Source organism: Athene noctua, chromosome 1, assembly GCF_965140245.1.
Source record: "Athene noctua chromosome 1, bAthNoc1.hap1.1, whole genome shotgun sequence".
NCBI classification, from domain to species: Eukaryota; Metazoa; Chordata; class Aves; order Strigiformes; family Strigidae; genus Athene; species Athene noctua.
The window spans coordinates 79,371,605-79,389,676 of NC_134037.1; the positions used below are offsets into that span (position 1 = coordinate 79,371,605).

General features: G+C 36.6%; 1 protein-coding gene across 2 annotated transcripts in view; it reads right to left on the reverse strand.

Moving 5' to 3' along the window:
* The window catches only part of PDE10A (phosphodiesterase 10A), a 379,155-nt gene that overhangs the window by 63,442 nt on the left and 297,641 nt on the right, over positions 1-18,072 (reverse strand). For both annotated transcript variants that reach the window (XM_074924896.1, XM_074924887.1), the window contains exon 3: positions 10,803-10,831. In XM_074924896.1, coding sequence (XP_074780997.1) covers positions 10,803-10,831 — 29 coding nt within the window. The remainder of the gene's footprint in view (positions 1-10,802; positions 10,832-18,072) is intronic.

Below are 18,072 nucleotides of genomic sequence, written 5' to 3' on the forward strand. Positions count from 1 at the left end.
TCACACTTCAGAGCCAAATGTAACATAGACCAGACTAATGAAAACAGTACTATGGAAAATGCCATCGAAGTTCAGAGTACCACAGTTTACCCACACTCCCGCATATAGGTGCACTTATGTAACTCTGCTCTGTATCTCTCTAGATCTTCTCTGTCAGGAACTTTGGGAAAACCTGTATATGTGACACTTACTGATGAATTAAGCACGTAATTTATGCAATATATTCTAAGATATAACTTTTATTCCCACTTTTACTTTCATGAATTTCTACATACAACACACTATGTCAAAATACAGAGAATACAACTATATATTTAGGATATATTTGGCGTCTTCATCTCAAAAAAACCCCACCCCAAACTTCACCAACAAAAACCCCAAATGCTTGCTGGATAATATCAATTCCTGATTCCTTTAAATTAAGCACATCTTAATCTTGACTTTAAAATGGTTCCTGAGAGCATACAATCTTTGCCATGACCCCTTCTTAACACATGGTGTTGTATTAATCTATTGCCCCACATGGACATATTAGAACATTTGAGATCTAGGGTGTCCAAAATGTTCTCAGTGTATAACAGACTTAACACTTAATAATTCCTTCTATAAATTGATGGGATGATTATAAATTTTGACAGCAATGTAAGGTCACACTGCATACATGCACAAAGTGCTCTAAGTCTTGAGTTTACAATACAGCATGCCATTATCATTATTAGCCCCGTATGGCAGCTGGCAAGCTTCCACTGACTGTCCTCTGTTGTATCCAGTATTTACTACTGTATGATTTTTCAAAAGGAGAAAATAATAGTATAGTTTCATGAAAATTGAATTTTTATACTTAGGATATAGCCAAAAGTAACCATATAACAGGAAAATGACGAACCAGAGTCTGTATTATTCATATGTGTTAAGCCATATCTGCAGAAGTATGCCATTTATCCTAAAGCGATAATAGCTAATCAAGCACACATGCACAAAGCCTTTACCATGTGGAAAAATGCCTTCTCAGAACTTGGAAATGAATACATATCTCTTTGTCTGCGATGCACAGTCAGGATTTAAATCAAATCTTCAAAGGTTAAAGCTAATACATTAAGAGAACGCATCATCAAAATGAGCCTACTGGCATTAATAGCCATGGCAGAATAACAACTTTCCCCATAATCAAGAAGTAGTTCTGCGTGCATAGTAATTACACAATAAGCTACATGCCCTTTATCCTCACCTCTGCAACACATGCTTGCAAACATATTGTAAGCAGGGCAAATCATTGCATGCATCCATGTTACTAAAAAGATGGGAGCAGCGTAATACATGCAGCTGTAATACAACAGACTTCTATTACTGACAATCTGTGGATCCACAACTGGCCCGATGAATAGAGTTTGTCCAGATTCACAATTAAATAATTCTATGACTTACATCAATTGCCAGCAAAGAATTACTCTGTCGTGCTGTAAAATGGTTTTATTTTTATTACAGTGGAGTGAAAGAGGTTTTATTTGGTTCTAGGCATTTTAGATTGGATAACCACAATTATGTTTGGTTGAAAAACCACAATATTCTTTATGAAACCCTCCATTTAAACACTGACCTTGGTACAATCACTATCCAATGCAGTTGCTAACACAGACCTGCTCATTTCTAAACTTACTTTAGGAGAGCAATTACTCAAAAAAATTCAACACACTTGGTGAAAAAAAAGTATTTCTTTGTGATCACATATAGTCTAAGTACTGTTCCTTAATTTGTTATTGCAGTTCAGTTTGAATTTAAACATTAATAATCAATTCCTTTTACTTAATTCATTCTTCCCATTGCTGATTTCCTTCTCTTTAAGATTCAACATCTACAAATAATTTGGCATATTTCCTGTAAAATTCTGAATTTCAGTAACATTACGCTAAAATCATTCAAGTGGACTAAAAACTGGTTTAGCACTATCATACCATGACCACACTGGCATCATATTTCTAGTAGCTGCACATATTATAATGCTATGAAAAAGAACTAGCAATTAAGAAGGGAAATCCTGCTATATATATTCATATCCACATTTATAAATATGAAAGAAGGAATTCTGCAGGATTTATATAAAAGTATTTCTATGGTTGTTTGTCTTTAGAGTATTGTGGTGCAATAGAACACAGCAACCCATGACAGGTGATTTAAGAATAGTGTTGTGACTTAGAACTAAACAAAGCAGATGAGAATCACAAACATTTTATTCCAAGAAAGGAGATAGAGAAATATCATAGAGTGAGATTAATTTTAAGCATTCATTCTGAACAATTCAGACACCAAAAGAATATATTCAAGGACATAATAGCTAAAGTAAATTTTATGTATGACAAACTGAAATTAAGATTAATTTCTATGTTTTCATGCTTATAGGGTAGCTGTGCCAGGGGCATTTTATGCTCCTGCAGAAAAGAAAAAGCCCTCTGCTGCAACAAAAAACCTTCATTAATACATCACTGGGTCAATAAGTGCCAGCATAATCCAGAAGCTGATCTGTTTTCTCTGTTACTTCTTAAAGTGGCTTCTGAATAGCAATGAGAAGATCAAGTTCCTACATAATACTTACTCCTTACTACAGAGCTCTTTCTCCACAGCAATAATTGCCTGGTTCTGCAACAGAAACACGCTCTTTTACAGACATCATAGCGTATGACATTACTGCAGGCTAGGAGGAGTTAGAATAAACAAACAGCCTAAATTCCACATGATGTCGAGAGGGGTGGCCAAAGGTACTTTGGGGATGCAGAACTTCATTGGATGAGGAGAAAAAAAACCCAAACAAACAAACTGTGAAAGCCACAAAACATGGGGGAAGTGGCCACATCCAGAGATTGCTCTTGATGTTGCTTATTTTTCATCTGTAATTTGGGCCTCTTAGGCTGGTTTCAGAGGATGTCAGAGAGAACCACAAGACAGAGCTCTTTGCCAACCAATGCAGGCGGCCTCTAGGCAACCACAGGGCTACCAGCGCCAGAGCAGTACCGCCTGCTGGGAGGTGACTCTGAAGTCCTATCTCCTTAGAGGCTCAACATGGAAGAACAGCACAGATGTTTTGTCCAGGAAAAAGGAGAAGGTACCGACCTGTCATATCAGTATGCCTCAGAAACAGACTTTTGGGAAAGCAACGTCCACTTCTTCTAGCAAGCATCAAGCATGTTCTTAAAAATTTTCAAGGCTTCTTACCCACCCTTTCAATTATTATCAGACTAAAATGTTAGAGAAGCCCTGGGAAAGCAGTGTGGATCTTCATAATCAGTGGTTCAGGTTCAGCCACCAGAGCCATCCCAGGCTTCCCTTATTTTGTTTGCTGTGCAAGAACAGCAGAGAGATGAGGGGCACTGCCTGACTCTCACCATTATGCGGGCTGCCTGGACAGAGTGCAATGAGGACATCAGCAGTGCTGAGCAAACTAATGTTATATATGTGGTGTCCAGTGCCACCCTATCCATTTGCAAGGCACTCTAGAGGTGTTAAGAGGGGCGGCACCATTGAAAGGAGTAGGCTATTCTGTCCCAGGACACTTGAAACTGGGGCCATAAATGTAATCTAAGACATGTAAGCAGGCAAAAAAAAACAAAAAGAAAAAAAAAAAAGAGCCTCAAAAAACTAAGGACAAAAAAAGCTTTGTGAGATCAAAATTACATTCTTAAAACACAAAACAAAACAAAACAACAAAGTCATTCCACCAAAACCAGCAATTTAGGTAAGCAGGTAAAAAGCAATTCTTAGACGAGGATTAGGATCCATTGGGACAAACAGAGGCTCTTGTAAGGCATCACAGCTGTTGAAGGGTGGTAAATCACTAAGCACAAAGGATGTACATAGGCCAAGGAGACTGTATATAGACAAAGGAGTTTAAAAGACCTATTCTCTCTTTGGTTACATGAGGTAGTGTTCCAGATTACCAGCTAACACTTCATCAAACCACTTAAATTAATCTGCCAATGACAGCATCAAGACTTGCAGATAATGAATCCAAGTGATTCTGCGTAGCACTTTATACAAAACAACGTCCTTAAGCAGGGACTGGATTTCACCACAAACACCTAAGTCATGAGATATGGAATGTGACAACAAGCTGTACCCAAACTACTTCAGTCTTTAAAACTGACTGCTACTCTCTTCTCTATGAAGCATACTCCAGTACATAAGCAGCTGCTAAAGCCAAACCAACCAAAACCTCCTCATAAACTTCCAGCCAACACAAGTTTTCTTCTCTATAAAACCACAGTCTTGTCAGCAAGAGTCATCAGGGAATGAATTTAAAGATGAACTAAAAAAAAAGCTTCAAATTTTTAAAAAGTGCCCTTTTTTGCAGCCGTAATGGTCTGAATATTTGCTCCATATTTGATTGATATGTCAGTCTAACCTATTTCAGGCTAGGTATGCTCATACTGAAACAGAAGTGTAAAAAGATTAATCTTACCTATGTAAGTTTTCAATGCCATTGATACCTGCTTTATAAGATAAGAATTCCCAACAGCAACGCTTTTGTACTTCTTAAAAACAAGCACTACAGTCACAAAAAAATAAACAAACTAACTAAACTGATGCCTTTTGTTGAAACAGATCAGCTTTCCTTTTCTTTCAAGTAGCATTATGAAAAAAAAAGAGAGCCACAGCTACTTCCCTGATTTAAGTGACTTGCTCTCTGTAATTTTCCAGTTGCCTCCATAACTTACCTTCTGGGAAGATAATCAATACTCAATTGCTGTATCTTTTTTAAAAGCAATACTGTATGTCCTTTAAGAATTCTGTGACCATTACTTGATTTGCCACATAATAAGCAGATTTTTAAACTGGTATATACTCTTGCCTCTTTCTGGTCTTGTTTTTTTTTTCTCCCCCCTCAAAGGAGAAACATTGGTGACCAAATCCAGTCCCTTGCAGCAAGGGCAGCCTTTTAAGAGACATCTTGGTTAAAATTACTTCAATCCATGTGTCACTACACTTTACCGTAATGAGTATTCAGATACCTAATTTAGAGACAGAAAAGGCCAGACCTGTAAGCATCACAATAGTCTCCTACTTCCTCAAATGCAAGAAATGACTGTATTTTAGTCATAGTAATGTTACTGCATTTCTGCTGACCAAAGGCTATAAATAAAGAAATGCTTGTAGAAAAAAAGCCAAAATATTTAATTAAACCAATAATAAGACTGGGAAAAGAACACAAACTTTTATTCAGGTCATTTTTATGTGTACATAAATTAGATTGTGTACATGTTTGATATGTATGTTTATGTGTACTGCTACCTCCTGTAGGCCTGGTACTTTCACTATTTTGCACTGTTTAGCTGCACTGATGACTCGTTCACATCTTGCATAGAAACTGGTGTTTCTCATTTTGGGGCACAGATAACAAAGAGAGAACTGTGTCCTAATAACAGTGAAAACATATCTAACCACACCACACAAAAAAAATCAAAACCAAAACAAAACAAGCAAACAAACAAAAAAAAAAACAAAACAAAACAAAAAAAACCAGGAAGGGAATAAAACTGTTTGCTTGCTTCAGGGTGGAAATGCTGAACCAAAGGATGTCAGATCCTCTGACTGAAAAGTAAGGAGACTACCTAAGCAAGCATATAGTGCAGAGCTGGCTTTCAGAGGAGCTGTAAGCTTGGAGAAAAAGCTCAGAAAAGTCTCTTTGCTCCAAAAATTCAGAAGAGGTAACCAGGGTTGGCTGGAATAGCAAGTTTTGTTTAAACTTGGACACTGGAAAGCAAGAGGCTATAAAGAGCAGACTTAGCTGAGGTGATTAATTTTAATGCTTGTACATAGCCTCAGAGGAAACTGCTTATACACGTATTTGTCTGACGTCTATTCTTCTTGTTTTGTCTGGAGAGGACATGGGTTAGAACTTGTTCAGTAAATAAAGTTTAGCATTGGGGCACCATGTACAGGTATTTATGAATTGTTTGTTGGCACATCAAACACTGTTCATGACAAAAGCAAAGAAGAGAAAATATGAGATGACATTTGGCAGGACAGCCCCTATAATTTCTAAAGATGCAAACCAGCTCTCACTCTGCACAGAAAGAGTTCACTAATTTTGAAGGCGTTCATTTCCCAGCCCATTTATGTCGTTGACTTCCAAGTCTTGGAAAGACGGTGAATACCTTCCCTAGAGCTTCCTGCTTTCAACTGGCATCCAATTTTAATCTTTCCATCAGCTCCTTCCCTGTTATCAACTGGTAACACCACAATAAATTGCTTCACTAGTAATAGGAAAAAGACATAATAAAAAGCAAAGGCTTGGCTTACAAGAAAATAACATTATGATTATACAGAAGTAACTATATAAGCTGTTATTAACTGTAAGGCTCATCAAACTGCATCAATATCTCAATTATATCACCTCTCCAGATTATATAATAAAACAGCATAATGAGCTTCATTTTAACTTGACAAGGCTGAATACTGCTCCTCTTTTTAAAAAGCTTTTTCTAAAAACACATTCCCTCCTAATACTTGACTTGCAAACACTCTAAAGACATCATGTACAAAATTAAAAATAAACTTCCTCATTTTCCTACCACCGTTGCTTATCACTACCACAGTAACCACAAAATTTTCTTTATAAAGAAATCGGCTTATACAAGCATCTTCTTCTCGTGACAATGGGTGCAATGCCATTTGCATTACTTCTAAAGGCTAAATATATATGTTTGTTCTAGTTTCCCTAAGTTTTTGATTCATCTGTCGCAGTCTTCAGTTCTGGGACTGTGTGAAAACATTTAAATCCCATCTTTATTAAGAAAATACTACAAAGACTGAGCTTGCTTTGCCAACATGTCATAAAAAGTCCAAACTTTTAGTATCAGTTGCACAGGGAAGATACATGCAATTACTGCAATTCTTTACTGAAAACACACTTGCTAATTCTGTTACTGTCGGTGACATACTGTGCTGGGTGCTAGCTGGTGCCAAGGTAGCTGCTAAAAGCTCCAAGTCCAAAAAGGGGAAAGGATTAAAGTATTATTCCTGTTTCTAAGAATAAAGTACTGTAAATGAGCTAGTCACTTGCTAGGTAATAATTTTCTGGTGTTTACATGGTAAACTTCTGCAAAGTGGATTGCTGTTGGCATCACCGGAGTTTAAAAAGCAAAGGTACTTGCCAAAAGGCAGCTTCACTGGAAGTATTGTTCATGTAAACATGGAATGGGAAGTCATTAAGCAAAATGAACAACAGCTAGTTTTGCTGTGATCATATCAAGAACATCAGGCATTTTTGTTTAAACTTCAGAATCTGAGGTACAAAAGAGCACACAGTGATCATGGGGAACTTAACAGCACGTAGAACAAAATCCTGGCTATAGTTCATGTAGGAATGGGGTTATTTTTGCCAACTGAAAAGAATAACATGTCTCCAATACACCCTGTTTTCACTAATACTGTCAAAGAAATGTATCTTTAGATATACATGAATACATACGTGCTTAGTGCTCAAACTCACACTCCTCTATTTTTGTTTCTGTTGCACATAAAACAGCAAAAGCAAAGTATAAATTCAGGTTAAGCTTTCTTCATCAAAACAGTTCAATAGTTGGTTTTCTTTCTGAAATCCCTCTGCCCAGAAAACCACTTGTGTAGCTAGGATGGATGGGATCAGCCAACACACAGCTGCACACTAAGTAAGCAGAAGAAACTCAGCATTTCCAAGGATGTTCCTAATACTACGTCATGTGAAAAGGAGATTCTGTCCCCAGTTACATATATTTCATAAATACTGGAATGTAGCATGCAGTAAAAAGTTCACAGGTTCACTGCTTGGTCACAGATGCTCATTAAATATTTTGTAACCAGAGTTGGTTTTATGCCAATAGCAGTCTACAGGCATTGGGAAATCTCTCCCCCACACATTTTTCCCCCACCTGTCAGTTACTATGTCAGGCCAAACTAGGGTATCTTTACCTGTAACTTCTGAACACCAAAATATTGATGAAATTGCCTTCAGTAGGCCAGACTTTAAAATAAATTTTGAAAACCTTCTTTTCTATGCTACAAATATCACAATTTAAAATATGTGGAAGGTTTCTCCTACTCTCTTCTTGTCTCAAAAACATGCAATGTAATGCTGACAGCCATGATTGCTACTTTATTTTCTTTTTTTTTACCAAGCTGCTAAAAACGGCAAAAGATTAAAAATGCAGTTCCTATACAACAGCATTTTTCAGAACTTCCTCAGTTTTCAAAGTGTGAAACTGCAACACAAACCCTTGAAAGTATTTCCTTGCAATAATTCAAGTAAAAGATTTTTTTTTTTTTTTTTTTCAAAAATCTGGACACCATTCATACCACTGCATTTTGCTGATAAAAAGAAAAAAAAAGGCAAATGAATGACAAGTTTAGTATTTAGAGTCCCTAGAACAATCCTATGATCTTGTATGTTTATAAAGAGAAAAGGTGAGGCTTTTAGGGGGAGAAAGGGGTTAAATAAATTTAACAAAAAATATACTCCCTCAATTTAATCCTGTTGTCCTGTGTAAGAACAACAGAAAAGGAGGCTATTGGAGCAACTAATGTCAGAGCATATGAATATGAATATTTTAATGTTTTCACTCTGCCCAACAGTGAAAGATTAAAAAAAAAAAAAAATCCAGCAGTGAGCGAAACATTTTTCAGCATATTTCTACCTTGGTTCCTAACTAATATAATATTTTAAACCAGTATGTGATTTATTTCTGCAATAAATTTCCTTTCACTAACTTTTATTTTTGCTTCCCTTTTTGCAGACATTTTCAGGAATTAAAAACGTCAACACTTAATGAGTAAAATTCAGTTCTTCAGTCAGCATGAACATTCTTTTTGTCTAAAAAACATTACTCACGTGCAGAACTTTCCCATTTAAATTCTAATTTATATTCAGATTTTAATTGAACCTGCAGCTGTTTGAGCTGGTTCTGAAGAAAGAAGATGTATTACAGTGGTGTACATTATTATATATTGCCTTATTCAAAAATACTATAAACTAAGAAACATGTTCATTTCTAGTAGGATGCATTACTGAGTGCCCTCAAGTACTGTACTTTAAAAAAAGAAGTAGCGTAACACGGTATACACACCAAGTGTACAAACAAGAGGGAATATGTCTACTTAAGAACATCTGAGGTATCATCTGTAGGCCACTGACTCCAGAAGTTGAAGTGACAGCCCATCCATCTTTGGCAAAACTCTGAATCACTATATGTGACTTCAAGGGGCTGAGATGGCTGAGACTCGTGCGTCAGAGACAGAGGTGTTGACTGGCAGGGCAGACTCAGGTGGTTCTGGGGTTCCAGAGCTTGCTTTTGTTGCCTTGAAGAGCTCAAATATGGTAACCTAGATATGTTTCATAACTCCATTTTCCAGAGTTTTAGGTAAAATGTTTATTATTTACCAAATAATGTTTACTATTTTTACCAAAATGTTTACTATTTACGAAATTGCTGACAGTTAAAATGAACTTTCTTCCACAGAAATAATTATGGCTTTCGAAATTTTTAGACAGATCTTCAATTATTTTGAAATAAAAACAATATATACAAATATACTAATAACAATAATCTTCAGTTGCAATGATAGGTATTTACTCAATTGCCATAATGGCTCAATACTAAGGGGTGACCAAAAAATGTGTTCTAAATTAATAAATTACTAAAACATGTTGATTTTCACCTGAATTCTCAATACCCTTATATATCCATAGCACATCACACATATGGAGAACTTCTGCTTGAATAAACTCATTCTAGTCATCATTTAATCTGTTTTTCATGGTCTTATAAGAAGTGAACTTCAGTTCTTCCTTACGTCAGCCTTCTGCTTTCAGGGTTACCAAACCAAGGTTTCCACTGTTAGCCTGTTTCCATTCCTTCCATGCCCTAGTGTTTTCCATGACTTCCACTGAGAGTAAGGCCACCCAGACAGATTTTACAGTCTTTCAATCAGCCTTATTTTTAATATGTGTCTGACACTACTGTATTTCTCCTGGGAACATGAAATTGTTTATTCAAGACATTCAAGAGGAAGAGCAAAACAGGACTACGATTCCTGACTTCACCTCAGAAAGCTGTAAGCAGCTCCCCCATCTTACACAAAATAACATTTGGGTTCATCAGGCTGACTGGACACATCTGAGAGCAACAGACTGACTCGTACCGATCTTTTGTCATTTCCAGCAAAGGCACTAGTTTCTAACAGATCCCCCTAACTATATATTCTGCAGGACACAGTGTCAATCAAACGTAAAGCTAGAGTTGAGAATTTATGACTGAATAAGTTATTTAAGATTTTACATTATATTTCATAGAGTACCCAGCAATATATTTCAAATTAAAGATTTTAGCTCATCTGTACCACAGCACATCTCAAAGGGAGTTACTAGATAGGGCACATTCCTTCCCTTGCTTCCTCTTACGCTCCCATCTCTTCAGGCAGTAACACTGATTAAATAGCCTCCTGTTATGCATGTGCTGAAAGTCCCATGATTTTCCTGGTTTCTGTGAAGTACCTTTTTAAAACTAGATCATGAAAATAGCACTGTGAGGACTCTAAATTTGCTGATACAAAATACCCTTTAATTTATTTACAGCCAATCAAGTGTTCTTAATATTTATTTTCCTTATTAACTGTTCTCTAGTCAGTCAGTACACCATTTTGTTTTCTCTGGAGATCCACTATGTCCATGGAATAGAGTCAAACCTTGATCCGAGACTGCACAAAAATCATCTCAAGTGAACAGTAGGCCTCAGAGAACACACTAATTTTTAGAATGGATGGAGAGTAGCACTTACCCTGCTGACTTCTTTAGGAGTCGATTCATCTAAGAGGAAACAAAACAAACAATTAGGCATTCAGGGAAGTTTCTAGAGTGAATGAACAAGATACCACACTTCAAACAATTTTTGCACTGTTGCTCAAACCTTCTAACATGGTTCAATAAAGTAATTGAAATATCCTGAGACTGGTGAGCATTTACAATCTTTTACATTTCTAAGTCTAAAAATTAATTAAAATTAGGATAAAGTATTGAAGAATTCTGTCCTGCTTAACAAGAATACAAGATTTCCTATATTTCATCGGTCAATTCACAGGCCAGCTAAACCGATAAATCCTATATCCTTCTCCTACATTTTTATTCCAATTCAGTAAGAAAATTGTTAGTATTGCACAGTCTGAGAAGTAAAGGCCCTTTGCAACCACGTATATGCCACCAATGTCATACACATACAAGCAAGTTAGTGAGCAGATTTAGGCTTTCTGTTATGAAGGTCAAAGATGCTATTCCTCTTGACTTCTTTGGATGTAGAAAAAAGCCTTGTGACCGTAAGATTACAAGAATATCACTAACGTGATCTGGCATAACATGTTAAAAGCGCATAGAGGACAAGGTGTTTTTTATATATATATACACACATACATACACACACACACACCTTTATACATAAATATGTACATATATACACATGATATTATATTTTGTGCTTTCAAATTCAAGCACTCTCATGTAAAATTTTCTAGAAAACAAATTCAAGACCAAATTTCCAGTGAAAGAACTCTCTATAATCATAGAAATTTCTCCTCAAAATCGAGTGATATCAAGTAAAATAATGCCTTTCACAACTATGAGTGAATATTAATCTTCTCTTACCCCCAATCAAATGATATACCAGTAATTTACTCATGCAAAACATGGACATAAATTGAGTTATTTAAAGTAGTCTGTGTTAGTAATGCAATGTGTAACACATACTCTGCAATGTTCAGTGATGTTATCTTCCTTGACCACATGAATCTACATACCTGTTACAAGAACAGCCAAAGCTACACTCAGAATCCATCTCTCCTACTACCAGATTTCTGACAGTGAGCAACAGATGTGAAAAACAGAAAACTGAGTGATGACATAATGACGCTTTCCCTGGAGTACACTCTGTTTTCAGTAACCAATGGATCAAACACTTCTTGAATCAGTGGTGATATTTTTCTGTTTAAAAGACTAGGATGGGGTTTTCTTCCTCACACTTTCAGGAGGTAGGAGAGGTGTTAGATTTTGGTTGGTTGGATTTTGAAACCTGAGCCACCATCCGTCAGCATTCACAACGTTCTCTGAGTTTCACGCTTTAAATACATATTATGAGAAAAACTCTTTTATTTTGAATCTCCACATTACAAATTTAATTTGATTCATTACCTACGGTACCTGTGATTCTACGAATCTCTCAAACAATCCCTTCTCCGCTTCACACCCCATCAAAACCTTTCCTGGCTTGAGAGATGTGGTCTGGTTTGCTGCTGGTGCCAAACAAGTCACTCGGCACTGCTGGGTACTCTCATTGCTCCTGTCTCCTCTATGCCCCTGCCTCCTGCCAGGATGGGAAGTCCAGAACTACAGGCAATACTGCAGCTCAGGAAAGCACAACAGGGACTCAGAGAATGACACAGGGATGATTTAGAGGTCTGACTGATCTTTGAAAAGAGCAGTTCCCAACATTTTACCTGTTTCTTGATGGTTACTAAATATTGAGTTAATATTTTTAAACATTTATATTTTGTTATAATGGTATCTCTCTCCAGAGCATTAAAAACTAATTAAAAGCCCAATACTGCATATGTAAAATAAGAAGCATCTTCCCCCATGTAAAGCAGTCGGCATTATCACTATTAACTGTTAGCTGTTTTCTCTCTCAGCTACTCAGTACTTTTCGCACTCTGAATAGCTTCATACCCTAAAAAAATAATCTCATTTTTCAAATTACCTTCAACCCTGCATACTCTTACCCAAATTATGTATGTATATGCTGAAAAGCACGGGTAAATCATACTAGTTATCTCCCTCTACTATAACAAAAGGAATTTATTGTAATATATCTATATTACTAACATCACAATCCTGTGTCTTTCACAGCACTGCGAGACATAACTGTCACGGCAATGTCCAATGACAGACTGAAGATAGATTAAATGCAACAAATCTAAAGTTTTATACTACACAGTATAAAAGCCTACATAATCTCTATTTGGGCCACTATAAAAAAAATTTCAGTGCTTCAGCATCAGAAGGAGCAATAAATGACTTCCTATTCTTGGAGATCCTTGTCAATGCAATTTCATAGTCTGAGCAAAATGTTATAAATGCCATCAACACAACATGAAACTTTCCACATATAATATATAATACTGTGCTTTAATTTGTATAACATGAGATACACAGGTGTCACTCCTGCCTTGTGATCCATTGCTAATTCCTTTCTTTATAATAAAGGCATCATTCTTGTATTAAGAAGTTATATAAAGATAACATATGATGTCCCTGTGCAAGTCTGGGTCTATTTTGCTGAGTATAAGACATGAAAATGGACAGTCATTACATCAAAGAACATTTGATTTCTTTCTGTGAGGAAATTAAAGGAAATAAGTTAACAGATCAGGAAGGAAAAAGTAACACCTATGGTACTCAATAAAGATAAGTTTTACCAAACAATTATTAGAGACAATACTTTTTCATAATAAAAAACTTTTAAACAATATGCCATTTTTTCAGAAGAAAGATAAAAAAGTGTTTGGGTATTAGAGCTCCACAGACAAAGTTTGCAATTCAGGGATTATGACCTGGTGGGAAAAATGGAAGACTTCTTTTTAAGGGAAGGAGGAAAGCGAAAGATAAGGGGGAGAAGGGAAAAAAATAGCATCAATACTGTGTTAATACATCTAGACACAAGTTAAATTACTACACAACAAGCTAGAAAATAACTTTCAACGTTAAAAGAAACTGAAAGCCTAGCAAGAGTCCTTTTTTTCCCCCCAAGAGTAAAGGAAGAAACATGACCCCTATGAACTTGAAGTGAATCAAATTGCTTTTCTGGAGATGCAGCCTTTAAGGCACAGGTACACATCAAGTGATAGGATACACATACACCTCAGTGCCGGCACCACTTTGCTGTGGTTTTATCCATAGCACAGAGTACAATACTCCTCTTACCAATTTGGTTTCTGTGAGCTAAATACAGGAAAAATCCTTGGAACAGCAGCTTTTCTCACAAATTATTTTAATAGCCAAAATACAGGATTAGTTAATATATGAAAGTAACAGGGGGCTGATGAAAAATCACTTTCAATTTGCATACTCCTGTTTATTTAAAAGCCATGAATTTTGTTTAAGAGGTACAAACACACCGATCTCATGTTTGTAAAACAAGTTCAATCCCTGTAAAATATGAAGCTTTTAAAGAAACAGATGAACCATTAAAATAAATTCAGAGACATTAAGTACATCAATAAATAGCAGCTTGCTATAGGGTTAAATCTTACAGAAAAATTCTCTGCTTGAATATTAAGGTCCCCATTTATTACGGCAAACTGCGTGGGAAAACAGCTAGATAGGGGAAAGTGTCTGCACTGAGGGAAGTAAACACCTTGGGAGAAAGCAAGTGTTTGTGAAAGAGATTGTACAAATGCTCCAGCCACTAGAAACTTTTCAGTTGGGAGTTCACTTTTTCTTTAGACATCAAATACAGTCAACCATGATACATGACTAAGTGTCACCCTCTCAGTCCTATTTGTTGGTAGTATTGCTGTTGATAGAATTTAGGAAGATGTTAATTTTTTGTGATACCTGACATAATTATTAACACAGAGTAGTACAAGAAAGGTGTATGGTTTAGTTCTGGCACTCTGAATATGCCAACATTGTCCTTAACAGTTTCAGAAGTGATAAACTCTTGAAAAGTAGACACTATACATGCTATACACTAACCAGGCTGTACTGCTCAATCAAGGCTATCTCAAGCTGTAATTTTAACACCATGATTCTCAATGTGGCCTGATGGACAGTGAGGTAGGTAGTCAGCACTAGTGTGATGGAAGCAGCTCAGAAGAGCACACAACCCAAACAAGAGGCAATTTTGTCCTCCAGAAGCACTAGGCACGCAGCAGTAACTTAACAGAACACCCTGGTTTAGCTGATGCTATAAACTCCATTATGTTAATGTCTTGTTAATTTGAGCACACATGCACACTGATACCACAAACAGAAATACAGGAAACTGTGGGGAATAGAACTAAATTTCAAGGGCTTAAACCCTTGCACCAGCAATAATGTTCTTCTGCCTGACAGTGAGCAGTGTCCGCCGGTAAATGTCCAGAAAACGGTTCACTTAGGAAACTTTCAAAACCAGGTAACTATCCTAGACCACAAGAATAAAGTTTCACTTGGTTCTATCTTGACAACTTTCCAAACTGTAGTATTTTAAAAAGCTCTCTTCAGAGGTTAGTGACATCAGGAGGAGGCATGGAAGAATGAGAAGAGTTCCTTTATAAGATTTGAGTTTTACGAACAAATTTACAATTTAACAGACTTTAATACTTCAGCTTTCCTACCTGTACAATTCTAATTAACAACTGCAGAGCACAATACAGATATGCATAATAATTGCTATGGTAATTAAAGACAACCTCCATCTGGGAAAGCTTCCATACTAAACCAAGAAGAGCAAAGATAGGAGGAAGCAGAAAATAAGAACGGGAACAGACTGAAAAAAAACCTCCACGGAAGGTCTAGGATTTGTCACCGTATAAAGGAGGCCAGGTTTGGTATCTGGCACAATATACACAAGATCACATTTAATTTGGTTTGGGGTTCTCTTTTTCTGAGGGTGTGTGAAGGGACGTTAAATTGTGCAATAGTTCATTTAATAGGAAAAATTCAGGTTTTATTTTGCACGTACAAAAAAAAAAATATTTCTACATGTTTTGTTTTGGTTTTTTAGATGAAACACAAAGGTGAATGATTTTCTGAACATTGCAAGATGCTAAGCCAGAGTAGTCACAAAGATAACTTCAATGCAAAGCAAGCTTTCAACATCTCAGATGTGATATTCTGAGGCATTTATCAAGGAAGCAATAATTCTAATGCCTAGTTAGTTTTATCACAGGAACTCTTTCAGAAAAAAAATATGGTCTTATGCTGTTCTTTATTATGTGTAAATACTATTGCTAGTCCACCATTATTGATGAGAGCAAACACTTAGGATTCATTCTGTTTATGAGATCCCACATAGCTATAATGTCACATTTCCCCACAGAATGTTTTCCCATATAGCAGATGTCAGACTGACCTAATAATTTTACTTTTCAAAATTTGCTTTAGGGTCCTTTTCCTTCAGCTAATAAGACACAAGTTGTTTGGAATGCAATTAGACCAGCATAAAAACTTTGCTGCTTTTTTTCCCCTTAAGATGTGTCATACACCCACATGTCAACAGAAATTGCGCATCAACAAGTGCAGATTGGTTAAATACTGATTTCATCACCATGAGATGAAGTTTACCAGGTTTAATTTATTTCTCTGGTAGAATGGCATCAATCAGATGAATTGGTCAGTCTATTTTAATTGCAGCTTGCAACCCTTGTTTGAGATACTCTACACTCTTATTTTAGACATCTTGCATCTGGCAGCTTATGCCTCCACTGAATTTCTAAGATCTTTCAAAGACACCTTTGGTGAGGCTGAGTTTCCAAAAGTGGCAACTATCACGTATAACAGAAATGCTAAAGCTGTCATTCAAAAATGTTCTTGCTTCTTAATGCACAATCTCCCTGAGATCACCTAAATAGCTCTCCTGACTTTCAGCTCTCTGAATTTATCTCACAGTTTGGAAGCACTTGTAATATTACATCACAGAAAACTAACTTAGCTTGTTTAGACAGACACTTAGAAATTGAAAAGGAATATTAATTAGTATTGATCCCTGGTGGCACACTAAGTTTCTTTTCTTGAAGCAGAACAAAACATGAAAACTAACTTTTTTACACCAACAGCAAGATCCACATTTTTAAAAGTTCCTGAGAAAGGATGCTCAGTTCTTCCTCTTCTTAAACAATAAAGTAACATGGACCAGAAAACAAATAAGTCCTGAAACAAGACTTCATTACAGATGGTAAGCAGAGAAACATGTTGTCTGCCAGGTGTCATAGAATTTTACATATAAGCATATAAGCAAACACGGCACTACATAGAATCACAGAATTACTGAGTTTGGAAAATACCTTGAAGATCATCCAGTCCAACCATTAACCTAACACTGACAGTTCCCAACTACACCAGATCCCTCAGCGCTATGTCCACCCGGCTCAAACACCTCCAGGGATGGGGACTCCACCACCTCCCTGGGCAGCCCATTCCAACGCCTAACAATGCTTCCTATCCCTGGCACAACTTGAGGCCATTACCTCTTGTCCTATTGCTTGTTACTTGGTTAAAGAGACTCATCTACAAAATAGGAGCCAGGAGACAGTGCATTTGACTTCATTAGACACAGCTAAATGTTTGGAAGCTCACTGTTTTCTAAGGTCTCGGTCCTTTCGAAATTATGAAGCATCTGGAGCAATTTTGCAGGACAACCTATTCGGGCCAGAAAATTTTCAAAAGGGACCCTCTGAAAGGATCACCAGCCCCTGTGAGAACAGAGAGGCCTACAGAAGATATAGATTTTGCTCTTGTTTCTGAAATTGCTTAGCAATACAAAGCATTCTGCTAATAGCTCTGCACTTTGCTCATCCATGGACAAAAAATTCTCAACTGTACCCTTGCTGTGACAATTTAGGCTAATCTAAGCAGGATATTTCCACAAAATTATGATCAAGAAAATGGCTTCATAATTAACAGACTTACCTTCTCGCTTCTGTTTAAACAGTGGAATTATGGATGTGCCTCTGAACTTGTGGAATGATGTCTTCCCCACATCAGCTAAAGTTTCTTAAAATTCTGTATAAGTGTCTCAAATTGAATTACACCGCAGCAAAAGTCATGCTGGAAGCTAGTCTCTGATCACCAGGAAGAAACTTAATAGTTTCCAGCAGCAAAGGTACTTCACCAAGAATGTCTACATTGTGTTTTATGGTAACTGGCCTATGATTTCATATCCTATTCAACACGACTGTTGAATAAAGAGAGTGTTAAATTGGTTAGCTCACCTATCTTACCAGTCCACAATGTATTATCATTGTTTATTACCAGAATACAGCCACTAGACAATGGGCTGAAAAGCATGTATAAGACATAAT